We start from the raw sequence: 25,042 nt of genomic DNA, 5'->3' as shown, positions 1-25,042 counted from the left end.
TAATTTCCTTAATGGTAAATAATTTATCCAGTGAAGAACAAACAGTCTCTCAGGAGGGAAAATAAAAGGTGATGGGTGATGTAGTGATGTTCACTGAGCACTTAGTAATGAGCCAAGGTAGGCACGGGGGTAGTGAAAGCGTGGCCAGAGCCCCACGCGGGTCGGTTCTGGACTGTGGGGTGACAGCGGGCAGAGCGCCGGTTTGGGCAGCGGGGCTGTGTACTGGAGCACACGTCATCAGGCACAGGCACCTTGCTTAGCTGCTCACCAGGGCACTGGTGATGCTTTTTTCTCTGCAGCTTTGCTTTCTCTGCTCTTCTTCTGCAGAGGGGGCAGGTCCCCAGCTCCCCATTAGCACAGGGAAAGCTCCAGCTACTCCATCTTTTTGTCCCCCTGCACAGGGGCACAAGGCAAATCCAGCAGTGACACCACACTGCAGCCGGCCCTTCTCCAAGATCCATGTTTACTTTCTCATGATTGTACTTTGGGTTGAACTACTTTTGATGTTATGCATTATTGATACTGAAATGCTGAATACTAAAAAGTAGGTTACAGTAAGTGGTGTGTAATGGAACCCACGTGAGTTTAGGCATTTCTGCTAACCTTTGTGTTCAGTTCTGGGATGATTTTGAGAGTGATGCATAGGGATTTCCTAGCTTTAGGAAAATTCATAATGCTGCACAATATCTAGCCCAGGTTTCTTTTCTCCTGAGAAATTACCTTTCTTAGCATATGGTATTGAAAAGTAGGTAATTTAGGGTTTGCATTTTTCCGTGCCTTTTTTGTTTTTTAAGATCATTAAATAACTGTTACATTACAAACTAATTATTGTATTCCTTGTATACTAATACTGGTATTAAAAACAAAAAGCAGAATGGTAATTGGGTGTTGTCATTGGTTTAGCTTTACCAGGCAAATCTCTCTTAAACAAAAAACTTGGTTTAACTAGGGACTACATCTTACACTTATTCAGGAATAGTGAGTTCTTACGTGTAAATAGCTTGAAAGCCTTGTGCAGTAAACTATCATTTATCATATTTTTTTTTCTGTATATCTGAATACATCTGTCAAATCTATGAAAATAGCCTTTGAAAGTGATGAACCATATTCCCATCTGCCATTCTTTAGGATGTATTACACTGTGCAGGCTTGTCCCAGAACAGTTTTAATCGACACTTAGTCCTGCGATTATCACAAATACCAAGTTTTTCTGCTTTTCCTGAAGGACTTGCTGATAGTTTCTCACTGCTAAGATGAAATTGTTCAAACTTAAAGGAACACAGTCTTGATTTCTTCTTTTAAAGCTGTTTCCTGTATCATGACAAGATTGCACAAGATGTTGCACCCAGACCCAGAAAGAAGCTTCCATGCTGTTGTCTCTTAGAAAAGTAGAAAAGAAACACAATTAGCCCTGTTAGGCAGCTTTAAAAGTCACCTGCTAATTTCCTTCAGCTTGTTTGGACTCAGGGTGCGTTTTGAGCTGCTCGATCTGTTATTGGAAGAGGCAGCTGCCTCTTTGGAAGCTGCAGGAGCATATCTGGTCACCTTCTGAAGTAACAGATCCTTTGGGGAGTAGCAGTGGACTGTAACCCCACATACATACCACCTGGGTCACTTGCTACAATGCAGATACTCCCTCAGATGTGAAATGAGAGGCTCTGCTCATTGCTCCTCTGTGAAAATGAGAGCTGCTGGGAGGGGAAGAGCAGGAAGCTTCAGCTTCCAGTGCACCTGCTAAGTTTTGGTGTTTAAACTAAACCTGTAAGGAGGCAATTCCCTGAGCTCAGCATGAAGGATCTGAAAGTTGGAAGTAAACTTAGGTTTTGTGAGTGAAGCTGGTTTAATTAAGGGAATTCCTGAACATCAGAGTTTCATCTGCCCATGTAAGCAAAGCTGAGCCTTTGTGTCGTGGCTCCTCAAACAGCAGCAGTGCAGAGCTCGCTCTGGTGTCTGCAGTAAGACGGATCACCACTGGCTTTCCTGCCTGAGCATGCTGAGCTCTCTAATTTCCTAGAGGCATGACAAAAGTGGGTCTCGGGGAGGGGGAGGATTTAAATCCTGATTCAGGAATATACTTCAGCAAATCACTATTTTCTTAAGCTGCAAACTCTGCTCTGGCAGATGCCTAAACACGGGTACTGGCTGAATGGAGGTTTTAACTGGAAGTGAGTAGCAGGTTCTTGGACCTGTTTAGGAATATGATTCATGTACAGAGGAACAGAGCTACAGATGAAAAGCAATTTCAAAAAACTGAGTTTGAAGTGTTAAGGCAAATCTAGGATTATGGACTTTGATACAATGAAGATGGAAAAGAGATTAAAGAGAAAGTGGATCTTTTTAATGTAGTTATTCTTGAGACACTTTAATAGATGTTACAATGCTGGAAGGGTCCCAGTTTGTGAGACTGCTGTTTCCCCTGATCTGGTACATTTGATGCAGACTCTGTTACTTGAAATCCAAGGTGTTCTCAGCTGTCTAGTAGGAAAATCAAAAGAAATGTGAATGACTTCACACCTATGAATTATGAATTAATTAAGTTCCTTCATACCCACCTACTCGAAAATTGCAGACAACACAATCTTTAAAAGCTCTCTTTTGGTATCATGAAGAGGGAACATAAAGCAATTGCATCTTGTTTTTACAGGTCACTTTGAACATATCAAAATTACAGATCGCAGTTGAAATAAAACTCCTAAAAATTTTCTCTTGCTGCCTCCTCCTCTGCAGGTGTCTCACAGCTCTGCAGGAGTCTGTTCCCTACACACTTAACTAAAAGGCAGATTTTTGTATGAGATGACTACAGCTCAGATTTCCAGGAATTGTTTAAAAGCTCAACTAAAATTAGAAGCCCTTAAGGTATACTTCAGAGCATAGAAATAAAAGCACTGCTGCCTGAACATACAAAAGTTGCCTGTGTGAAAGTACAGCTGCATCCCCCTAAGGAGCTGACCGGAGTCCTGGACCATAACCTACCCAGCCCTCACACTAACGCCATGAGGGATGGGGCAGAGACTTCAGCTGTCGCCTGTATCCGAGCCTGCAGTGGATCTGTCCATGTGTGACTCCTGCCTTGTCTCCCTGGCTGTGGTTTCCAGAGCTTGCTTGCCTACCTTTGCTGGGCTCCTGCTCCAGGTGCAGATCAGCCAGCCGTGTGCTGACAGGAGGAGTGGTTTGTCTGTACAGAATTATCAGCAAACTGCCTGTAAAAATTACAGTGATAAATAGGTTACACCTGCTAAGGCTTGGAAATTTTTTTTTTTTTGGTGATGTGTACCAAGATCCCATTGTCACATGTCCCAGATCCCTCCTGCCCAGCTAATAACGTGTAGGGCTTGCTTAACTCGTTTTGGAATTACATTCCTAACTTTGAAAGGGGCTTTTATGGTTTCTTTTCTTAAAGCCAAGCCTTTGACTGTGCTTTTCTTCTCCCTGAGCTTTAGAGGAAGGCCCTGACACTAATTGTTGAGTTACTCTGGGACTGCAGGGAAAACATGACACCAAGAGAAGCTGAACAGCTTCCCTGCACATGTGAAGGGGTTTTTCATACACACAGCCAATATTTGTGCTGGGTCCCTTGCTGTAATCTAAGCCTGAGGTGGTTGCTTGGAGGATCCACTAGTTTTCACCACGTTCCCCTTTCAGTGAAGGTAGTAGTATAGTTTTTTCATGCCTTCAGGTGCACTGTCATCAGACGTGGTATCTTTCTCAGATTTCTTTCAGGCCTTTAAAGCAACTAGCTGCATGTGAGGTGTTATTAGGAGTCTGAAACAAACTATCTGACTTTGAAAGGAGACTGTAAGAAAAGCCTGAGTAGGATTCTGGTTTTGCATAAGAAGCTGTCATAGCAAATATACTCTGTTTGTACAGAAATACAAGTTTCTTTCTTGTTTCTATCCGTCAAACATCAGCTCAAGGTGTGAAAGCTAAACAAGCTTACTTGGTACCTGAAGTGTGGTTGTTAATAACTAAGTTCTGGTCCGACCATGGTGGCACCTGCCTGACCTCACTGCTCACTAGAGGTCCATCTAGCTGTAATTCAGTGAGCTTTGCTGCTCATGCACAAAAACAAGTAGATTTTTGGTCCTGTTTCAGGCCCTGTATTGGCTTTTCTCTAACAGACACAAGTGTGTGTGGTAAGGGTGCTGCTTGTCTGCTCTTTAATTCTAGCCACCTTGCCCATACCTGTCGTTACGTTGGTGCCTTTAATTTTGTTTGAGTGTAGACTGGATTGCTAATTGATAGAAGGAAAAATAACTCTGGATTTAAAAGAAATATGCTTTGCACCCATTTAATGATATTATTAAATTAGGAATAATAGTTACATAATACGACGTAATATTGTAATAGAATAGAATAATAGTTATAAAGCTTAAAATCAAAGTGACAAAGGTAGTGGCTTAGTGCTGGCAAAGGGCAGATTGATGGGGTTTGGGTTTTGGCTTTTTCATCTGTTCTTTTATAGCTCATGAGTTAAAAAAAGGACTTTCATTGCAAGGTTTAGAAGAGTAGCAAGGCCTCAGCAGAACAACAGGGGGTTTGGCACTCAGCCTTCTGTGGGTCAGAATTCCCATGATGTGCATTGTTGCGGCTCTGGTGTCACCGTTTGAATATCTGAGTTGCTGCGAGGAGGATTTTTCAGAGGTGGTTTAGCTGCGATTTCTGGGTATGGTCCCGTTCTGCATTTCTCTGGTCATAAAAAGCACAGTGCAAATGCCAACATCCCATTAGCACTGTTTGTCTCGTTACAACTGTATGGTTAAGTGTGAGTTCATTTCTGTGAGCTCTCAGGGTTTGCGTAGTGCACTTACTGTTAATAAGATAAAAAACGTCTGCGGTAGAGGAGATCTGTGATTGCTTGATGGGCAGCATGTGCTAATGGGTCATCATGGCTTTGGCTTTCTCTGCAAAGGTTAGGGACTCATTTTCCTGCTGGTGGGACCAGGAAAGCACAGAAGTCAGAGGGAGGCAATCTGTGAAGGCATCTCGGGGGGATCTGCAGGGCTGTGATGCTTGCTCCTTCCTTGCTGCATGAGGAGTGATGAGTCACTTCTGCTTTTTCCAAAGGGTCTGTTCCTTTGCAGGCATAAGCTGTTGTTGGTAATTTTTTTCATTTTATTTTTCCTTTTATGACAAACCAGCAATTGATGGGTTTTGTCACCAGTATAAAGAAACAAACAATACCTATCATTATGCCGCAGAAAGGAAAGTTGTACAGAGATAAAGTACATTTCAACTGCAGCATCCATTTATAAAAGGTAAAATGCCAACTGAGGAGGCTTTAAATATGGTAAATACCCCTAAAGTAAACTGGGTGTATTAGTAGTGATGGAATGTTATTTACTAAGCAAGGGGTAGTTCCCTACTTCAGTTTACCACATAGCAGCACAAATATTGTCCATGTGGGGAAGATGGAACCTTTTTTAGTGGACATTTGCAGGGTCAGATGTGGTTTGGATTTGTTAGTCTTCCTCTAGCATTGAGATATGTGACAATATAAACAAAGGAGAAAAATAATTGTGGGCCAGGATATCAAGGTGAATTTTTGAGAGGAAGAATAGGCTCTCTTAAGAGAGGGGGGAAGGACAATAGTGTGTAATGACAAGGGTTAAAAAAAAAAGATGATGTGAGGGATGTGGAGAAATGGAAGGATGAGAGGTTTGAGCTGAAGGGGAGGGGTGTGCATTAGCGCAGAGGAAATCTCTCCTTGCTGATATGCATAGAGACATTTCCTGCCTTATGTTTTGGTTTCTTAATAGTTATCTGACTATAAAATTAACCTACATCATTTAATGGTAGTTGAATGGCAGCTAAATTAACCCACTTTCAAAATAGAGCTTACCTAGCCCATCAGCTCTGAGACAGCCTCGTCCCCAGGCATCCAGGGCTGCAATCCACTTCTCTGCCTTAACCTATTTCCCAAGCAGCCAGCCAAAGTGGTGCATCAGAAAGAGAGTTTGCTGCTCAGCCCAGCAGCTGACAGAGAGTACAGACATGTATCAGACCGCTAATTCATATTTCACCAGGCATTTCCATGCAAGGAGGGATGGCGTCAGCACGTGGGGAGTGCCGCCGTTAGGAGTTGCGATACTGTTTCTATTAACAACGTGGCCTTGATTATCTGAGGCCCAATTATCTGAATCTCCAGGTTATCTGAAATGGGGTCATATCCCCCAACATCTGTTAATTACACCCAGGATACCCTCTCCTCTCCAGATGTCTCCACTGGCCCCTCCCAAGCTTTGGCTACCAGGCTGTGCTGGGTGTGGTTAGCTCTAGCGAGCGCTCTACCTAGCTGCTGCATTTGATTTTTCATATCCATGTTGGAAAAAAAAAACAACCTGGATAACTGTAGAATTTGAAATCCTTGAAGACTTCTAGGAGTAGGCAGTGGCTGTGCATGGCAACCTGTCTGTTGGAGCTGGGACCAGAAAAGTCTTAGGAGAGGGTGTCCAATGCATTTGGGTTTTCTTCCACCTTTCAGTGTATGTTCAGCTTAGGAGAGGAAGGTGTGATTTCTCGCAGCACAGCCTATTCTTCTTGCAAGCCCTCATTTACTGCACCTTCAGTGGGAGTTTGTTGAACCTGTGCAGTTGCAGTGACTCCAGCTGACCTGTGTTGCATGTCTGAAGGTTCGGGAGGGCTTTGTCCCCAGTGTGCTGCAGGACAGATAGGAACTGACAGCGATGGACTCAGAGCAGGGGAGAGGCCGTACACCTGCCTCACCTTGGGTCCAGAGGCAGTATGCCTTCCCAACTCATACCTGGGACTGTTGAAGATACTCAGGGCATCCCTCCCTACCCTGTGGTTCGTTCTCCCTTCTCTTAACTGGGTGCTGCTTTTTTAAAAACATGCAAAGCTGTGAAAATCATTGTAAGAACTTTTTTTTTTTTTGCCCTGCTTGCTTTTGTTATCTGTCTTATGGTGCTGTCTGTTTTTCTATCTATTCTGGTCTTCTGGTGCTATCTCTCCTTTTGGAGCACCTAGCTCAGGGAAGATTCTGGGTACCGCCTCAGAAAGAAATAGTCATGGTAATTTTTTTTTTCCTTAAAGGGAAGATCCCAAATGATCTTGATAATTAGAAAAATTAGCAGGGACAATTCTGGAAAGGGTTTGAAAGTTGGTGTATAGAATAGTATTTCTAACGTGATAAATTTCCCTTGGTTTTAAAGCAATAGCTCAGTTGTAAAATTTTTAATTAGTCATTAAATATTGTATCAGAAGTATCACAGTGATGATAAACTACTATAGAGTACTGTTGGGTTTTGGGCAAGGTGGGAGTCGAAGTTATGACAGGAATATAAAAAAGCAAAACTTATTTGAGGCTGTTACTGGTTTTCTTTTAATGTAAAACTAACTTTGGTTTGTTTGATTTCTATTTGGTTACAGGTGGGGAGAAGTGATTTTTAATGTTTAACTAGTTCAAAAAATAAATAAACAAATAAAAGACACTGCTCTGAAGGGTTAAATGTCTGAATCTATAATGGATGTCTGTTATTTGTCCAGTCAGTTGGCTTATTGTACAACCTGGATATGTTGATGAATACATGCAGCTGACAAAAAACCCCAGCCAAACAAGACCCATCTATAACTTCTTTCTTCCTGCTTTTCCGTTGAAATACAAGCTCAGTCCATCCCCATGTGCGTCACCAAGGACGGAGTAAATTCAGGGGCCTTGAGAACCTGGCAGCAATATTTCCATAGTTATTTTGGCTGTGCTTTGAACAACTTCAGCTTTTAATTTAGAGAAAGAAAGAGCTTTTTCTCTTTCCTAGCTGTTATGTGGAGCCGCAGCTCTTTGCATACTGCTTTTCTATTTTTTTTCAGTGCAATGAGAGAGAATTACTGTAGCACCCACAGAGGTGTGAAGGGACTCATTCATCTGTGTGGGGAGTGTTAGGTGCCAGGCATATTTCTGAGGATTGAAATGCAGGCATTTAAACTGGTGCATCCACTGTCAGCCTTTAATTGGGGCTTTGAAAGATGAGCTCCAGCAAATCTTGCTTCAGTGGCTTACACTATTCGTGCCCACGGCTGATTTGCCCAACGCCTGCAAGGGATCGCCACATCCATTCTGCCAGCAGAAGGATGCGCGCCCTGCACCTCTCAAGGCACGAGGTCTGTGCTGCAGCTGTGAGTGGAGATGGGTTTGAGCACGGTCAGATGGTTCCGTGCCTTTCCCAGAGTGTTTGCTTTTGCACGGCCGTTCCAGCAAGCTGAACTGGGACTGGCAGAGAACCCATTTCCCCCTTCTTCTGGGTGAGACCTCTGCATGCAGCCCTGCAGCACAGGCAAAGCAAGCCCATCCTTGGGAACCCATAGCACAGCTGCTTCCAAGTGCACGCTCAGCACGCAGGATTCACTGCACCCCTGGGGCTGGGGTCAGCTCACCTGACTGCCAGCAGTGAGCAAGTTCCTTTTAAGAGGCTGCTCTTCCTTTGCAACTCCTCAAAACAGCATTTCCACTCACCCTGAAAAATAAATTAAGTGGTTGAAACCAGCAGGGCTGGAGGTGCCACCCAAGGGCAGTGGGACGCTGCCTCAGACCTTGGCCTCACAGTGGGCATGGTCAGTACTTTGAGGTCAGCTGATGGAGGGCACTGCTCGCCAGTTAGTCTTTCTCCTTAGTCATCCACGTTTCTCAAATCTCTGCTTTTAGTCAGGTTTCCAAAACACCCTTCCAGCTTGGTGGGGTACTCAAGTGGTACCTCTGTTTTTGGGTGGTGCAAGGCAGCTCTCTGCTGACTGGCGCAGAGTCAGCTGTGTGGCAGCAGGAGAGGGAGGGGAAGGGTCATCCCTGTAAAAATACTGAATTGGATTTTATAAGTTTATAGCTATGTTTTGTTTCTTTTACAGAACTATAATCCTGGTGCTTAGAGTGGTCTGAAAGGAACAGAAACACTTAGCCTTGAACTTTTGTTCTGCTGCTGCTTCTTGTGCCTCTGAGGTACAAAACATACCTGTAAACTTATAATCAATCAAACCAATGTTCAAGGGCTAAAAAAAGAAACCCAAAAAGGTTACAGGCTTCATGTTCAATAGTGAGAAACTTGGGGGGGGCAAACCAGAAGATTGCAGTTGGCAATTGACAGGTTTTCGGAGACCGGCTTCCCAGGTAGGTTGGTATGAACCAGCTGATTTCTTTCTGCCTTTCTTTTTTCCCCTTTTGCTGCCCCCCCCCCCTTCCCCCCCAAATACACTCTAGAGCCAGAGGCAGGCTGGCTGCCCCTAAAACTCTTTTTTTATGGCATTCACAAGCAGGGCAAGCACAGTATCACCCTGGTACAACAGGAAGGAAGAGATACGACAACCCCACCAGTGGGCTGGGGCCACTGCAGGAGCTGGGAAAAGCTCCTCAGGCTGTGTAAGGGGAAACAAGATAACTTGGCCCTTCCTCCCCATACTGTAAATCCTCTATCTGTGCAGTCTGTAGGTGTTACGGACTGACAAACCTCTGCCTTCCCCCAGCCCCTTCATCCCCAACCATGTGGCCTTTGTTGGAAGCCCCAGGTCCCCTCCAGCAAGAGCTGGGGGAGGGTTGACTTCAAACTCCACTAAACAGTAGAGGCACAATGCAAACAAATGTATTGCAGCACGCAGCTATGCAAATAGCTTCAGAGCACAGCACGTTTTCCCCAGCATTAATTGCTGCACCGCCAGGGTTGCATAGCAACAGCTCCGCTTGTGCCTCTGACAGCTCCTGCCCCTTGATGCCTCTGACACCTTCTGTGGCAGGCAGGAAAGGGGAAGAGAACAGGGCTGCCCTGGGAAATGTAGAAGGGCTGGGAGGTAATGAGGGGCTCTGGTGATAAGATTCACTTGGGACAGTGGGGTTGTCTTCTGCTGGCCCAGGGCAATGTGTGCAGTGGGGCTGGGAGGAAGGTGCTGGGGCACAGGAACAGAGGAGATCTGGCAGCCACAGCCTTGTGTAGGCAGCATTTGAGGCTGGCGGGCAGAAAGGGCAGACCTGCCATCTCCCAGGCTCTGCAGGAAAGCTCACTCTCAGGTGGGCTGTCTTTCCCATTGCAGTGAATCCTTCTGGGCACTCCATACAGGTTTGTGACTGCACTTCCAGCTTGGCTAGAGGCATAGAGGGTCCCCAGATAGTTGCCTCTCACTGGTGGTGAATCTCCTTTAGGCTCGTGGCTTTTCCAGCCCTTGAGAGATGGTTTATTCCTCAGGCACACCCAAACCTAAGAGAACCCTGGGCCAAGCCCTATGGGAAGGAGTACAGGCACCAAATAGAAGGCTGTAGGTGGGATGGGCAGTCCTGGACCCCCTCTCTGGTCTCTCCAGCCCAGCAGCTTCTGTGGGGCTGGCCTGTGTCTCCCAAAAGGCAGGACTCTGCCTGCCTGCCTGTTCAGAGGTAGGACTGGCTGCCTCTTGAGAATAATTTTTCCTCGTGTTTAAAACCATGTTCCCAACTCCCATCCTCTGTGTTTACCAGTCAGTCTTCAGCTCCCGCTGTGCTTTTGCTGGGCTGAGGAATTTGTTTGCACCCGGCACCTTTCCCTGGGAAAACACTTCAGCTCTGCAGTCAGCTCACCTCTCCTCTATTCTGATAAGCCACATAAAAAAAAATAGTTTCTCTGCAACAGTTTGTACTGTCCATAAGCAACTCTGCCTGAAAATGTGGGGCACTGGATGTAAGTCTACTCTTATATATGAGCTGGAAGCAAGCTCTTCTCCAAAACTGCCTCGAGTAGGGAGCATGTGGGCAATCCTGTGTCCATCGGTTGCTTCGCAAGAGAATGCCCATGGGCATGTTTTATTTAATAGTGATAGCCAGAACAGACACAAATAGTGGGAAATGCTGGATAGGTACCAAGGCTCACAGATTAGCAGGCCCCAGGGAGCACAGAACTGTGTCTGGGAGATCTGGGGATGGAGAGGCACCCTTGGAGGCACAGGGAGAGGAAGGACAGAGCTGAAACCCAGCCACGCTCAGAGCCTGAGCCTGAGCAGGTGGCAGGGAAAGCTCTGCCCCAAGGTTATCCTTAGACACCCAGAAAAAGGCGATGCTGCCTGCAGTGCCCTGACAGGGGTGAACTGGGGAAGGAGCAGATGAGCTCAAGGTGAGAAGTGGCCTCCTATCTTTCAGCTGAAGTGGCATAACACCAGAGGACCCTGAATGCAATGTGCCAACTGAACTGTGTCACAGTGTGAGAGATGGGTCTTCTAAGTAGAAAGGGCATCAAAACTGAATGGATTTATTTCCTTTATCGAGCAGGAAGAATATTTATCTCTGTTTTTTAAATTTACAGCTTGACAAGCTCTGTGTATCTCTGATTGTCTCCTTGGAGTACAGTAGGGCAAATAAGGTGACAATGAGCACAAAGGCCTCAGTCACACTTCAGAGGAAGAAACTAGGTGAAAGACAAAGCAAAAATGCCACTGGAACCTTCAGGATCAGGGAGCCCAGGTCCTCTCTGCCATACGAGCTGGACATGAGCCTTTTCCAGTCCCACACGCCCGTGCAAAGCAGGTGTGACCTGCAGCTGGCTGTGTTTGGCATCATGGCTGCAAGGCAAGAAAGGACAATGCCCAGCCACTTTGGTCCCTTCTGCCAGACCAGGCTTGCAACCTCTTCCTCACCAGACGTCACCCAGCCATTCCTTTCTTGCCACCCACCTGGGCAACCACTTCACCTATGCCATGGATTCTTCCTTCACAACCATCGAGTGTAGCACCTGAGGGTGCCCCAACAAGGAGTGAGTTGGATGTGTTGCCACCATAACCCCTTCCCACAGCTGCCCAGGGAGCATGGCAGTGGGGAGGCCAGGGCAGGGCCCCAACTCTGCTGCTGTTGTTATAAATTCAGTCTTCCCTGGGGAAGATGGCTGCTGCTCTTCAGAGCTGGGCTTGTAAGTAGGTAAGGGGAGTCACTGCCCTCTTTGCAAAGGTGGAAAAAAAATTACACTGAGCTCTGCCTCTTCAAAAAGCCCCCTGCTCCAAGCCCAGGGGGTTGAAAGGTTTTTTATCCCCTTTTGTTATTCAGCAGAGCGAGGGGAGGAGCTGGGCCATGTAAGAGATCCTGGCTGACATAACCCTTCCCGTGCAGGGCTCTGGAGAGGGGCCAGGTTGTACCTGGGTATTTTTATTTAAACTAATCCCAGGCGTTGCAAATTGAAAGCCATCGCAGCGTCAGGTAGGACCAGTTGAGACGGTTGCTGGCGGGAGTTTTTCTCACCTGGGTGTAGTAAAGCAGTCTCAAGGTACGTTGTTTATTGCTAACCCGGGGAGGATGTTCTGGAGGTGCCAGCACACATTTGGCAAGCTGAGCTTGCTCAGCCTTTTCAGGTGGTTTTAGGAAAACCCTGCCTAAGAAGCCTCTAAGGAAACTGAGGGTGGGCTTGAGAGGCAAAGCCTCATTACGTGTAAAACACATTATGCCTGAGCGAAATGGAAAGCAAAGGGCTGGGTAGCAGCTGCTCAGGACAGGCTTGGCTGCAGCCTGGCATTTCTGGGCTAAGAGGAGACCTGGTCAGCCGTGAGCCTGAAGTGGCCCCAGGTGTCTCTCCCTGCCCACCAGCCCAGGGAATCAGGTCACTGGAGGTGCCTGTCCAGTGTGTGTCAGTTCAAAGAAAGCAGCCAGCAAGCAGTAAGTAAGGAGCAGGTGAGGGCTGCCCAGGGCTGGCCCTGGCATGCCTCATGCCACTGGGCACGGCTGGCTCCAGCCACTGGCTTTCCCTTCTCCATTTCTGTGCTGATGGCTCCTCCAAGCTGGAGCTCTTCCTCGTCATCCACCTGTTGAGCCCTGTGCCTGGCAGTATGGAGAGGGAAAACCCACTCCAGATGAAGCTGCTTTTCCCCACCCTGGCCCTGAACCCTTTGATAAGTGTTGCCCCCCTCGACCCAGCTGAGTGAGCGAGGTTGGTGTCTGATGCTGGCGGGGGCCAGGCAGAGAAAGGCTGTAGGGGAAGAAAGGACTTTCACTCCTCCAGTACAAGGCCAGGAGGTGCAAAGTGCAAATGTTGCTGCAAAGCAACCCTGTGTTATTGGTAAAGATCCTGTGTCAGGCAGTATGGGTGCCAAGGAGTGGGGCCCTCTCGGCGTGGTCAGGACTGGGTGGGAATCGCATGTGCTGCCGTTGGGAACAGATACGGTGTTGATAACAGCACCTGGCATGGCACTCATGATGAGTTCATGCAAACACTGGGTAATTATCCCTTAACCTCTCCACCAGTAAGTCCTAATTAGTTGCCTCTGCCAAGCAGGTAACTGATAATGGCCTGGGTTTGAGCGCTAGCTAGTGGCAGTGACCCTGTGCTGTAGAAGCCCACCTTTCTGTACAACTGCTGCGTGCTGACAGCCCATCAGCTGCAGGAACACTTTATTAAATGGCAGCTAATCAAAGGTCAGTGCAAATGGCACAACACTGCACAGGGTGCATTGCTGCCTGCATGTCCTGCAGGCTGGAAGCTCACCAGAATTTCTGTGCTGATTACAGAGAAGGCTCAGATCTGCTCAGTTTGGCCCCAGACCCATCTTCTCCACTGAGGTGTAAGGAGAATTTGAAGACTTCGAGTAGCTGAAGATTCCTGGCATCTGGCTGCTCAGCTGGGATGCTGCTCTGCTCCCACCCAGCCTGGCAGTGCAGAGGGAGGGAGCAGAGGTGTGCAGCCATCCTAGAAATGCTGGGCCTTCTACACCAGGTGCCGTGCAGATACTAAGCCTGATTCTTTTTAGGTTTGCTTTGAACACATGACATGGTGCCTACACACTGGGATGTCCTAGGCAGAAGTGTAATTATGGGCTCTCTGGCAGTGGCAGACAAACAAAAGTGCAGTCTGTGTCCTGCCAGCAGTGTGCACATGTAAGTGTGCATGTTGGGACTGAAGGGACACCTGCCAGCCCCAGGAAAACAGGCTGCTTGATTTCACCTGGAGGTCAGGCAAGTGGTGTGCCTGACTGGGAGGAGAAGGGTTATTCTGGTTTTGCAGCATAAACTAATATTCCCTGGGACATGTTACTGACTGCTTCTCTCTTTGTCTCTCTAGTGAGGATGCAGCAGAGACAATAGCAATAGACTCTAACAATCAGCCGAAGTCTCCACTGGAAAAATTTATGGTCAGACTGTGTACACATCACCAGAAGCAGTTCATCCGTGTGCTGAACGACATATACACTGAAGTACAACCAGACTCTGACAGCCAGCAGTTGTCTGAATCTGAGAGCATGGAGGCCTCTACTTGTGGCTCTGGTTGTAGCCAGCGAAGCACTGAAAATCAGGATAAGGGTGCTACTTGTACTGAATCAAAGCTCCCTTCTACATTGGACCCAGGACAGTCAGGGTCTGATGGTCCCCTATATGTTACAGGACAAGCCCTGAAGCAGCCAGTGGAACTGAAGTCTCTGGACAGAGCAGAGAACTCCAGTCCTGCTTTGAGAAGGGACTTCTGCGAGCTCCCCATCACCAGGCTTCGCTCTGCTAGTCCAAAGGATAGCCCCACCCAAGAATACCTCAGCACGTTGAACTCTTCCTCTTTGAATTTCCATCATGCCGCAAAGACCCTGGAAGGGCAGCAAGCTGCTGGACATGAACAAGAAGCCGGTATCAGGAAGTGTGAGGATAATAAAGAGCAGCTAGCAGGTAAGACTCTCATGGAAGGTTATATCTCAGTCAAAGTGGCAAATGTGAATGGCAGCGAGGACAGCTTAGACAGCTGTCTGGGGTCCCAAAAGAGCTCTTTCAGGGCTCTGCCAGAGGAATCCTGGGATCCTGGCTTTGCAGTGACCCCCCCTCGCAGAGCCGACAAAGAGAACACTTTGCAATGCAGCTCGAAAGCATCTTTGCACCAGGACTTAGACGCAAAAGAACAAGATGTGAGACCAAAGCAAGAAAACCACCTGCATGCCGTGGCCAAGGGCAAGGCAGGCTGCCACCTGCATCCAGCCGACAAGGGCACGCTCGACAAGTCCAAAGAGGGCTGGCTGCCCACTGGCGCCATGCCAGCTGCTCACCGGACCCCCAGTGGGCACCCCCGTGCCAAGACAGCCTCCCTCAGGTCCTCTCGGAAGAGCAAGAAGACATCGGGGTTGAGGATCAATGACTACGACAACCAGTGTGATGTGGTGTACATCAGCCAGCCCATCACCGAGTGCCATTTCGAGACCCAGCGGCTGGTGCCGTCCCGCAGGACGGCGAGAAAGAGCACGCGGGGGTATTACTTCAACGGGGAGTGCTGCGAGCTCCCCACTGTCCGCACGCTGGTTAAGAGCTCCCGGGCGGAGGAGAGGGTGAGCAGCCCGGCACTGCGAACAGAGACCCTCGTAAGTGCGAAGCCACCCCTGGTGCTGTCGGTGGAGGGGTCTGCAGGGGCAGGACGGGAGGGTGAGAAGAGGGTTTCCCTGAGGCTCCTGGCTAAAGTGGCACCAACCAGTCGAGAAATGAAAGAGAGAGCTGAGCTGGGCTCCATGCAGCTCCGGGATACCCGAGCACTTCGGTCGAGGGAAGCTGCCGTGGCCATGCCATTCTTCTCCCTCTCTGCTCCACCCAGCCCCCAGAAAGAGGACAGCTTAGCCGGCTCACTGCCCCCTGGCTCCCCTCCTGCTGACGGAGGGGGGATGACAGCAGGAGGCACTGTCACCTGGGAGGCTGGCAGTAGCCTGGGCTCCTCTGGGGATGGCAGCAGCGGTGGGCAGGCTGCTGATATTGCTGCCTTTTCAGTCTCAAAAGCACACAGTGAAGAGGAAGGTTGTCCAGGCTCTGACATACAAACTGTTCCAGACCTCTCTGCCAGCCCAGAGCCAAAGTCCTCCTCGCAGCTCTCTGCCACTACAGACACAACACCTCTGCCCTGTGATGGTGCCAGGGATCCTGCCCTGCTTCTAAGCTCAGGGGCTGCTGAGCTCTGTGGGCAGTGTCTGGCAGAGCCCTCCCCATGCTCTCCAGGCTTGCAGGCTCCTGGTGAGCTCCCTGCCACCATGGATGGGGAGAGCCCCCTGATGCCCTCTGCTACCTTGCAGTGTGGGGATGTGAACAAAAGCATCGATGCTAAACCAGAAGCTGAATCATCAGTCATGGTGGGTGATGGCCCTCTTGAGCAAGAGGATGCTGTGCTCGTCAGCACACCCCTCCCCAAAATCTTGGAATTGGAGGCAATGCAGAATAACAGCACAGCAGGTGAAAAAGAGCCCACTGAAGGGGAAATGCCACCCGACCCCAACAGCTCAGACTCTGTCCCTTCCAAAGACAGTCTAGACAAGAAGCGAAAGAAAGGCAGGAGAGCACTAGTGGCATCAGACCGGTGTCTCCGAAGCCAACAATCCCAGTCACCTGCCGAGGGCAGTGCTGAGGACTCTGGTTCTTCCAGCTCTGTGCAGCTTCCTTGCCTTCAGATCAAATTCTCCAAGAGCCCTGACGCTAAGCGGTTCAAGAGAGAAGTGCAGCTGGATGAGGCAGCATCTGTGCACTTCCCAAATGACTGCTTCCCCAATGTGCTGCTCAAAACCAGTGAGGGGCCAGGCATTGGCCAGGCTCCAGAGAGCATCGCTGAGCAGCAGCCAGGTGAGGAGAATGGTGTCACTACCAGACAAACCTATAAAAGCATCTTAGCAAAAGAGACTGCTGCAGAGGGAGAAAATTACTCTAAAGATGACTCCTCTGCTAACAGCAGCCAAAGTCAACCGGGTGAGATGCTGGAAATCAGCATCCAGGCTGATTCTGAGAAGAAAAACATTCTCCTCCCTCCAGAGAACAGTGTTCCTGCAAATGATGCTGAGCAAGTGGATGTGAAACCAGTCAATGCCAGTGCAAAGGACGAGGAGAGCTCTGACAGTGCCAGGGATCTGGACAAGCCAGTGAACTGTGAGCTGGTGACTGATCTGCCTCCATGTCCCAGCAGCAGAGGTGGAAGCAAGCATCTTCCAGCAAAAACTGCAAAGCATAAAAAGGTTGCTCTGCAGTTTTATAACTTACGACATGCACCCGCACCTGTAGACAGTGCAAAAAAGAGCACACCAGGGAAGGAGTCTATGCAAGCAATCCCCAAACTGAGGGAAGAACACAGTTCAGGGAATGATGACTGCCCAGCACTGGAGGACATAGACATGGCTGACAGCAAACCAAAGTTCATGGAGTGGTGTGCTGAAGAGGAGAACCAGGAGCTCATTGCTGAGTTCAACACTCAGTACATGAAAATCCAGAAGGGCTGGATTCAGCTGGAGAAGGAGGTCCAGCCAACCCCCAAGGTTAAGAACAAAGCCGACAAACTGAAAGAGATTTGGAAAAGCAAGAAAAGAACACGGAAAAGCAGGGGCTCACTGGACGTGCAGAAGCTTTCTCCTGTGCAGATGCTGTTTATGAAGGCTTTTAAGCTGTCTGACATATGCCAGTGGTTTCTGGAGACAACTGAAACCAGGTCTCTAGTGATTGTGAAGAAACTCAACACGCGTCTCCCAGGGGAGATTCCCCCCCTGAAAGTCCCCATGCAGAAATATTCTTCCTCTAGTCTCTACCCCAGCTCACTACAAGCTGAACGTTTGAAAAAACATCTCAAGAAGTTCGCTGCCACTACCCCAGCTCGGAATAATCTGAAGAACCAAAAGCTTTGGGCCAAAATTCGTGAGAATGCTGATAAAGCAGAGGCTGAAGAAGCCACCACTCCCAACCAGACTTCTCCCACTGATGCCAGCACCAAGGAGCTGAGCGAAGACAAAACCATCCAGCCTGCCCTCAGCTTGCCCACGCAGGCCAGCACCAGGATCCTGCGCAAGTACTCCAATCTTCGGGGCAAGCTGCGAGCCCAGCAGCGCATGGTGAAGACAGAGAAGCAGAGTGATGGCCCAGGGGACCATCTGTCCCTGGAGAACAAGCAGAGCCGGAAGAGTGTGTGCATCAACCCCCTGATGTCTCCAAAGTTGGCCTTGCAGATCAAAGCTGCTGCCTTTCCTGCTAAATCTCCCTCAGTGGATGGGACGGGGAAGGGGCGGAAGGGGAAGAGCAGGTCCCAAGAGGACTCCTTGCCCAAAGTTGACCTCCAGCTCAGCAAGAAGAAGAAGATGCTGAAGGAGAGCAGAAGCACCCAGGAGCGATCCAGCTCCTCCACCAAGGACAAGCTGCCTGCCAAGAAGGCTACTAAAATAAAGCATTCAGAGGTCAGTGCAAAAGCTCCCGCCACCCGAAAGCAGGCTGCCATGGAGCGGAGCAATAAACTGGCCAGAAAAATGTCTTTGAAAGAGAAGAAAGTCCCGAAAAAGCAGCTGGAGAAGATGCGGCTCCCCATAAGGAAGGGCAAGGAGAACACAAGCAGACGGGCTGTGCTGCCTCCCAGTCACGAGGAGCTGTCCAAGTGCCCCAAGCAGAAGCCCCTGGGAGAGTCCTCCACACGGTCACAGAAGATGGCCAACAAGAAGCACAGCAGCGGGAAGACCCTGACAAGGTCCATGAAGAAGATGCAGGAGAACAATGTGTCTCAGGGCAAGAGGAAGCTGAGGGCAAAAGTGGACTGTTCGCACAGCAAACGATCACGACTGGACCCGAAATAGCGAAGAACCGGTAGCCATGTACAAAACTGATGTATAGTAGTAACCCTTTACCATGCATTAACTAAAGCTGCTTTTATAAGCTGTAGCAAGCCTTTAAAAATCTGCAGTTAAAGGATAACGTCCATGATTTTAGGCATCAGCAGATGTGTCTTGGACAGAGAAGAGGTTGGTCTGTCTGGCTCTGCTGTTCAGAAAGAAGTTTCTGCAGTTCGAGTGTTCCTTGGGTTCTTTTAAACTTGGAACCAGGCAGTTTTTGTTAAAAGTACAGTGCCTTATTTATCACTTTAAAAATAAAAATTAGAAGCTCGTCTGTGTGATTTGGAGGCTTGCGTTTTATACTTGAGGCACAAGCACTTGTACTGTAGCAGAAAGAAAACCACCTTCGTGCACATGAAGTAGCTTTTGTCTGCCTTTGGGTGCACACAAACATTTCCCTTTCTCTCAGAGTCCTCCTTCTGTCTGTCTTCTTAGTGGCATTTAAAGCAAAACCAAAATCATTTCCCATCACTGAGGGAGAGGAAGGCGAGTCTGTCCTTTGTCGGTTCGCTGGTAGCAGCTGCTGGTGTCCCAGACTGTTACCTGCATGAGAATGTGAAGTAGCTACTAGTGTGTGTACTGCTGATGGCTGCCTGCTCCCCACTGCACAGCCCGTGGGTGGGGAGGGCCTGCTCAGGCTGAGGAGATGCTGTGGGGGCTCCAGGTACCAGGCTGCCACATCCACTGCTGCTGGCTGGGCGTGCTGGGCTGTATCTGTCTTTTTTCTTGCTGGCTTCAGGGATGAACCAGTCTTGCCATGCTCTGCTTTTGGATGGACTTCCTTCTATTTCCCTGCCCTCATGGTTATTTCTGTGGTCTCTGATGGCAAAGCTTTTTTGCAGCACTTCACTGAAGGTTGAATCTCTCCCTTTTTAAGGGCTCAAACTCCTGATGTTGGTGCTCTGCAGGAAGGGAACTCTGGCCCTCACCTTGTGCTTTTGTGCACGTCTTGCCTAGTGCTCTCTTAAGCCAGGATTTGCAGTTGAAATAGGGTTGGAATAAGGGACTGGCTTGCATTTATTTTTTACCCTAATTTGCATTTCACCCTTTTACTAGCAAGGTGTGGGAGGTTTGTCCTTGTTTGTGTCACAGAACAGGGTCATAGTGCCCGTCTTCTCTGAGTAAAAGCCTGTTAGAAGTGCACAGAGTGTATGGCTGTGCTGGTTCTGCTGGGCAGAGATGACCAGCAGCTGGGGAGTGCTGTGATCTCTGCTAGGGAAACGCCCCTGCTCAGCCATTGCATCCCTATGGCTTCACTTTCACATTGCTGCACAGAGTCCATTTGCAGGAATCCCAATGCCAGCCTCTTTCCACACATAAAGCTGCAGTGCCTAGCAGGGCACTGTGTGGGCCCTGAGGCTGCCAGACCTTTAACAGCCACCTTGCTGGTCCTTGCTCAGCTGCTTGTCCCTGATGAGAGCAAGGCTCTGGTGCAGCCCATGAATTCAAGAGATGCTGGCCCTGGGAGCAGAGGCTGGAAAGGGATTGGCTGCAAAGGGAGTTGCTTTTTTCAATGGTTGGCATTGAACCCCAGATCTCAAAGCCTGGGGGCTGGAGGTGAAAGGCAGATAAGTGTGTTTAAATCTTTCATTGTACCCCTTCAGTACAGAGGATGAAACCAGGTGTTTGATTTGCACGCCCTTCACAGAGCACCTCTGGCTCTCTTGCAGGTATTCCCTTTCCCAAGCATTGACACACACAGTGCTGCAGTACATTTTTCTGTTACTGTGAAATGGCTGATTTAAAAAAAAAAAAATCCTTTACCTTTCCTTCGAATTGTGCTAGAGTAAGTTAACTCTCTGAACAGCTAGGAAGTGATTAAATCTAGCCTGTCAGTCCCTGTACAGATTAATATGAAGTTATCTATTACTTTAATTTTTACTGCATGCATTAAATATGTCAAACATTCCATCAGAAAAGATTTAAAAGCGTTTCAGGAGAGGTGCAAGGCAGGAGGGCACTGATGGCAGTTAAGTGACTGATCTGTACCTCTTTTGCATGTTGTCTCTCCCTCTTGCTTCTCCATCCCTACTTATGGTCCTTCTCTAGCCTCTGGCCCAGCCACATGTGCCCAGATTTCTTCTCCTTCCTCTGGGCCGGGTGTGTGTGTGTGAGCACGCCTCTTACCTTTGCTCCTCACACCATTCCCCTGCAGCAAATCCCCTCTCCCCATCCTTCACCATCACTCCTGAAGCGCCTGCACCAGTCACCATGCACCGAGTGTTCCTTGAGGCTTTCCCTCTCTCTTCTCCCATTTTTTAGCTGCTGGTAAATGGTAAATGCAGGCTGTCCTGCTCCCTGCCTTCTGTGCTTCTGGGAGCAGGAATCCCATTAGGATAAAACCCTATAGAAAGTAAGTGGAAAGAGTCTTTCTAGATGGGGTGCTGCTGCTCCAGCCTCCCGGGTGCCTTCCTGGTGCTTCACCAGCACCGATTGGTTCGAGCATGGCAAGGTTGGGGGACGGCAGGTGTCACATTGGTGCTGGAGTGGAGCAGCTTCTGGGCATCTGTCCCAGTTGGGTGTGCACTGCTTGGCTTAGGCAGTGGTGGGATCAGAACACTGAGCTTCCCGGCAGTGTCCCTGACAGGCAGTGGTGACGTGTGCTGCTGAGGCACAGCCCCTGCTTTACAGCCGTCTGCTACCAATGAATGCAGCTCTTACACCATACAAGGGATGCACAGGGAGCTGCAGATGAGCTTAATGAATGGAAGAAAATAAGCAACATGATTTATTACCTTATTCCACATGGACATGGAGTGTGTTTCCATGTGCTACAGGCACAGAGTTGCCCACTGGCACTACCACAGTGCCATCCTCAGATCCACAGTCTCATTGTGCTCCTCTTCCCCTGGGCCACCCCAGAGCTCCCTGCTCTGCTTCTTGAGCTCTGGATTTCAAGTGCTACATCCCACAAAGCAGACCTCTTTCTGTTACTTTGGCTTTTCTTGCTGGCTACTCTCTCATCCTATTGAAACCAGTCTCCATCATGCACCCTGGTCCATGAACAAGGAGCAGCTGTGCACCTCCACAGATGTCCTCACTCTCCCTCTGCTGCCAGCCTCCCTCTCTCATTTGCATGGTTACCTTTTTCTCTCTCTCCTTGTCATCGGCTGCTGTGGGTCTTCACACTTCACATGTCCAGGATCCGTCCATCTTAATCAACCTCTGGGAGGAGCTGCGTTTGCCAAGCTCAGAGTCAAAATTTATGTTGGTGCTGTAGCAAGAGCAGTTTGAGCCTGAGATGGCTCCTTCTACCTGTAGCTGTTAGGATCTTGTTTAGCAAGGCCAGCCCTGGAATGGGTTTCCCTGCTGACAGGGTGTGTGATATGTACCCAAGGTGTGCACATATTTATATTCATCACTTACTCATCCCTGGTGAGGTCCTGTTTGCCGGTGTTTGCTCTGTGCAGTGGGGTTTCTGTAGTCACCTGCCAGCATGTCAGGGAGATGGATTTGCAGCAAACCTTCTCTGAAGAGCTGACCAGTCGGCGCTGATGCTTCTGACAAACTTTCTGCTGCATTGCTGATCAAGGTCCATCAGCTGGGAGAGCAGGATGAAATTGTTCCCGCTGCTCTCTGCATCTGGGCTGGGGGAGCCATGCAGGGCTGGGCTGAGCAGGCTGGCTGGCTGCCCCCACCACTTTTTGCTGGTGTGCAGATGAGCAAGGCTGCAGCCCAGCCCGTGTCCCAGCTGCTCTGTGGCACCTCTGGAAAAGCTCTGCTAACTCCTAGTAACCTCCCAGGAAATAGAAATGCAGTCAGATATACTGGTGCCCTGTTTTTAAGACTTGCTGATGGACACTTTTTCTCTCCAGCTCATATACTTCTAGCCTGACAGCTGCATTCCCAGTTGAAGGTGACTGAGAAAGCTGTGATTCCCAGCCTTCCATGGGCACAGGTAGTGCCTGGGGCAGCATGGAGGTGTGGGTGGCCATCCAGGTTGGGCTCTCACCTTTCCACCATCAGCAGTCATGCCGGGGGGAGGAGGGCTGAGCCCTAGCCAGGGTGTACTTGGGTCTGCGTCCTTGGGCTGTTTGCCTGGACAGCCCAGGAACAAGATGGGGATAGGCTCCTCCTTGACAGGGAATGCCACTGCAGCTTTTCTTGTAGCAGTAGGTTTTTTGAGCAAACCACAAGGCTATGATGTCCCCATGTCGCGTGCGTTCCCCCCGTGTGTCGTAGCATCCATTTGGCCCATCCTTTAGCTTGGTGGTTGTGAAATGAATCCATCTGTTCTAAGATGTTCTCAGGAGTTCTTGTTGTATTAAGCTCACCCCTAGGCTTAGCAGAAATCACAGTCCCCATCCTCCCTGCTCCCCTCCCCGCGGACAAGCCTTCTCTCTCACGAGCACTTCCACCTTTTCCCCAAAGGGCAGCAGAGGGCAGCTGGCGGTTTTGATTCAGGGCACGTTGGCAGCTTTGGGGCAGCCGAAGGAGCTGGGATGCAGCCGGCCAGCATTTGTGACATGGGTCTGGAGGCCAGGCGGTCCCACGGGCTGTGTTGCTAGCCAATGTTTTCTAAGTCTGTTTGTAAGAGTACCTAATTTTAAAATGAAATGTGAATATATATTATGTGTAGGTGCCATGTAAGATAGTGTTGTGCTAGGCAGCAGGATGCTAACCTACTTTTTAAGCTTTTTGGGGGCAGGAAAAAGCATTTTTCTCTCACTTCATGCTCACAGATCTAATATTGTAAATAGGTTTTTAAAATATTTATTTCATGGGCTTTCCACAGGTTCTCGTTCTGACTGGTGTGCGGTGGGGCTGTATTGCCCAGTGTGCTGCAACCAAAGGGCTGGCGACTGCGTGGGGGATGGGATGGGGTGGGATGGGTGGGTGGTGGTGGTGTTCAGTTTGGTTTTATGTCACATCAAAGCTGAAGCATTAACTCTCTTCATCTCGTTTTGATGATGTCAGACCTGGTCGATGGCCACAGTCCCTAGGGAGGCTGTGAGCTCCCATGGCTGGCCAGGATGGCTGTTCCCCAGGACAGGGGACACTGCAAGCAATAAGATTTGTAGTAATAATGTCTGCTTTGATGGCAGGGGCTCTCGGGGCTCAGGGCCAGGTGGGAATAACTCTGCTCCCAGCAGGCGCTCAGTCCAGCATGACCTGGAGGTGCTCAAGGAAGGGTCCCCAGGGATGCAGAAAGTGGGGGATGCTGTTGCCCCCAAGGAACCCCCCCCAAACCATGGGGGTAGGGTAGGTAGCTGCTGGTAGCAAACTCCCACTAGTGAATTACTGCCTTTGTGGGTACAGGTGACCCAAGGGAGCACACTGCTGTCACTGCTACAGTCCCAGGGCTGGCTCCAGAAGGTCATTTGCTCATTTGCTTGTCATTCTGCAATTTTAATTCTCCTTCCAGGAGGTTTGAGGTCATTTCGTAATTTTTTCTTAAGTGGATTTAGATTTTTTTTTTCTTTGTTAACTCCTTTTTGCCTGGAAGTGTGGCTGGCTCTGACCTTCCAGCCCAGCTGTCTGTGTAGGGCAGCATCAGCAGGATCAGGGCTGCTTTTATGATGATGGGTCTCTGACTTTGGAGGATGGAGTGAGGGGTGCTGCTGGGTGCCAGCCCTGCAGGACCCTTCGCCAGTCCCACACTTCCTTCACCCTTGGAACAGGTGTGTAAAAAAAGAAAAACAAACAAACAAACAAAAAAGAAACAACACAGTAATTTTTTTCTTAAGATGCAAAATGTTTAAATATTATCTCCATCCTGATGGCAAATGTTTTTCCTTCATCTGTGTCTGCTTCCCTGGGAGAGTTTTGTTTCTCTGTTTGTTTCTATATGAATTTTAGACACTGAGCTGAAATTCCTCCTGTCCGGTACTGTATGTTTGAGCCCAAGCAATGTGAACTGTACAGACCAGCAGTGGGAAGTGAGAGCCGGTGACTGCACCTGGGAGAGCCGTGGCTTGGGACGGCATTCCCAGTTGGTGTAGGGAGTGGGAAGTACTGCGCCACAAATTGGGAAAATGAACTGTCTGCTGTGAATTCTTGGTTGGAAATGTGGAGAGGAGTTTCCATTAGATAATGTTTACATACCTCACCTGATGAACCTTTGAAAGTGTATATATAAAAAAAAAAGAAAATAAAATTATATTAAGTTGCTTTAAATCAATATGTATAGCTATAAGAGCTGGGTCATTTGAACTTTGAATATGTATTGATTCTCTAAATGTTGACATTTTGTGAACTCTGTGCTCCTGTCTTTTATTTCATCCTAGCCTATGGAAAAAGTTGTGTTCTTGTTCCAGGTAAAAAGTCCCTGACTCAAATCTGAACTCCTCAAGGATTCCCACCACCTTGCTTTCTTTTCTTCCTCACTGTCAATATTCACCCTATGAGCTTTCTAAAGGTCCGTATTTTATTGCAGCTTATTAAACGTTTCTTTGATATCAATGTTTGTTTGGTGTGGTAAGTGGGGAAGAGTGAAGGTGAGTGAGTGCATGAGGTAGGGCACAGCAGGCTGGCACCCTCCAAGCGTCACACCCTCCCTATGGAGAGGGGTATAAATGCC

The 25,042-nt window shown here is 48.8% G+C and overlaps 1 protein-coding gene across 5 annotated transcripts in view; it reads left to right on the top strand.

The window, feature by feature from the left end:
• LOC121673108 (ligand-dependent corepressor) overlaps positions 1 to 24,924 on the top strand; it is a 73,842-nt gene extending 48,918 nt beyond the window's left edge. For 4 of the 5 annotated variants that reach the window (XM_042046167.1, XM_042046166.1, XM_042046164.1 and 1 more), the window contains one exon: positions 13,998 to 24,924. In XM_042046167.1, coding sequence (XP_041902101.1) covers positions 14,065 to 18,486 — 4,422 coding nt within the window. In that variant the 5' untranslated portion in view covers positions 13,998 to 14,064 and the 3' untranslated portion in view covers positions 18,487 to 24,924. Of the gene's footprint in view, positions 1 to 8,853; positions 8,945 to 13,997 lie in introns of all 5 variants that reach the window. The other variant, XM_042046168.1, reaches the window with a different exon arrangement.
• Positions 24,925 to 25,042: the final 118 nt, after the last annotated feature.

The sequence above is a fragment of the Corvus kubaryi genome, unplaced genomic scaffold (genome assembly GCF_017639235.1).
Source record: "Corvus kubaryi isolate FWS band 111438036 unplaced genomic scaffold, C.kubaryi_AGA036_p1.0 65198, whole genome shotgun sequence".
Lineage (NCBI taxonomy): Eukaryota > Metazoa > Chordata > Aves > Passeriformes > Corvidae > Corvus > Corvus kubaryi.
The sequence above is the reverse complement of the archived record's forward strand: the minus strand, read 5'-3'. Positions and strand labels throughout refer to the sequence as shown.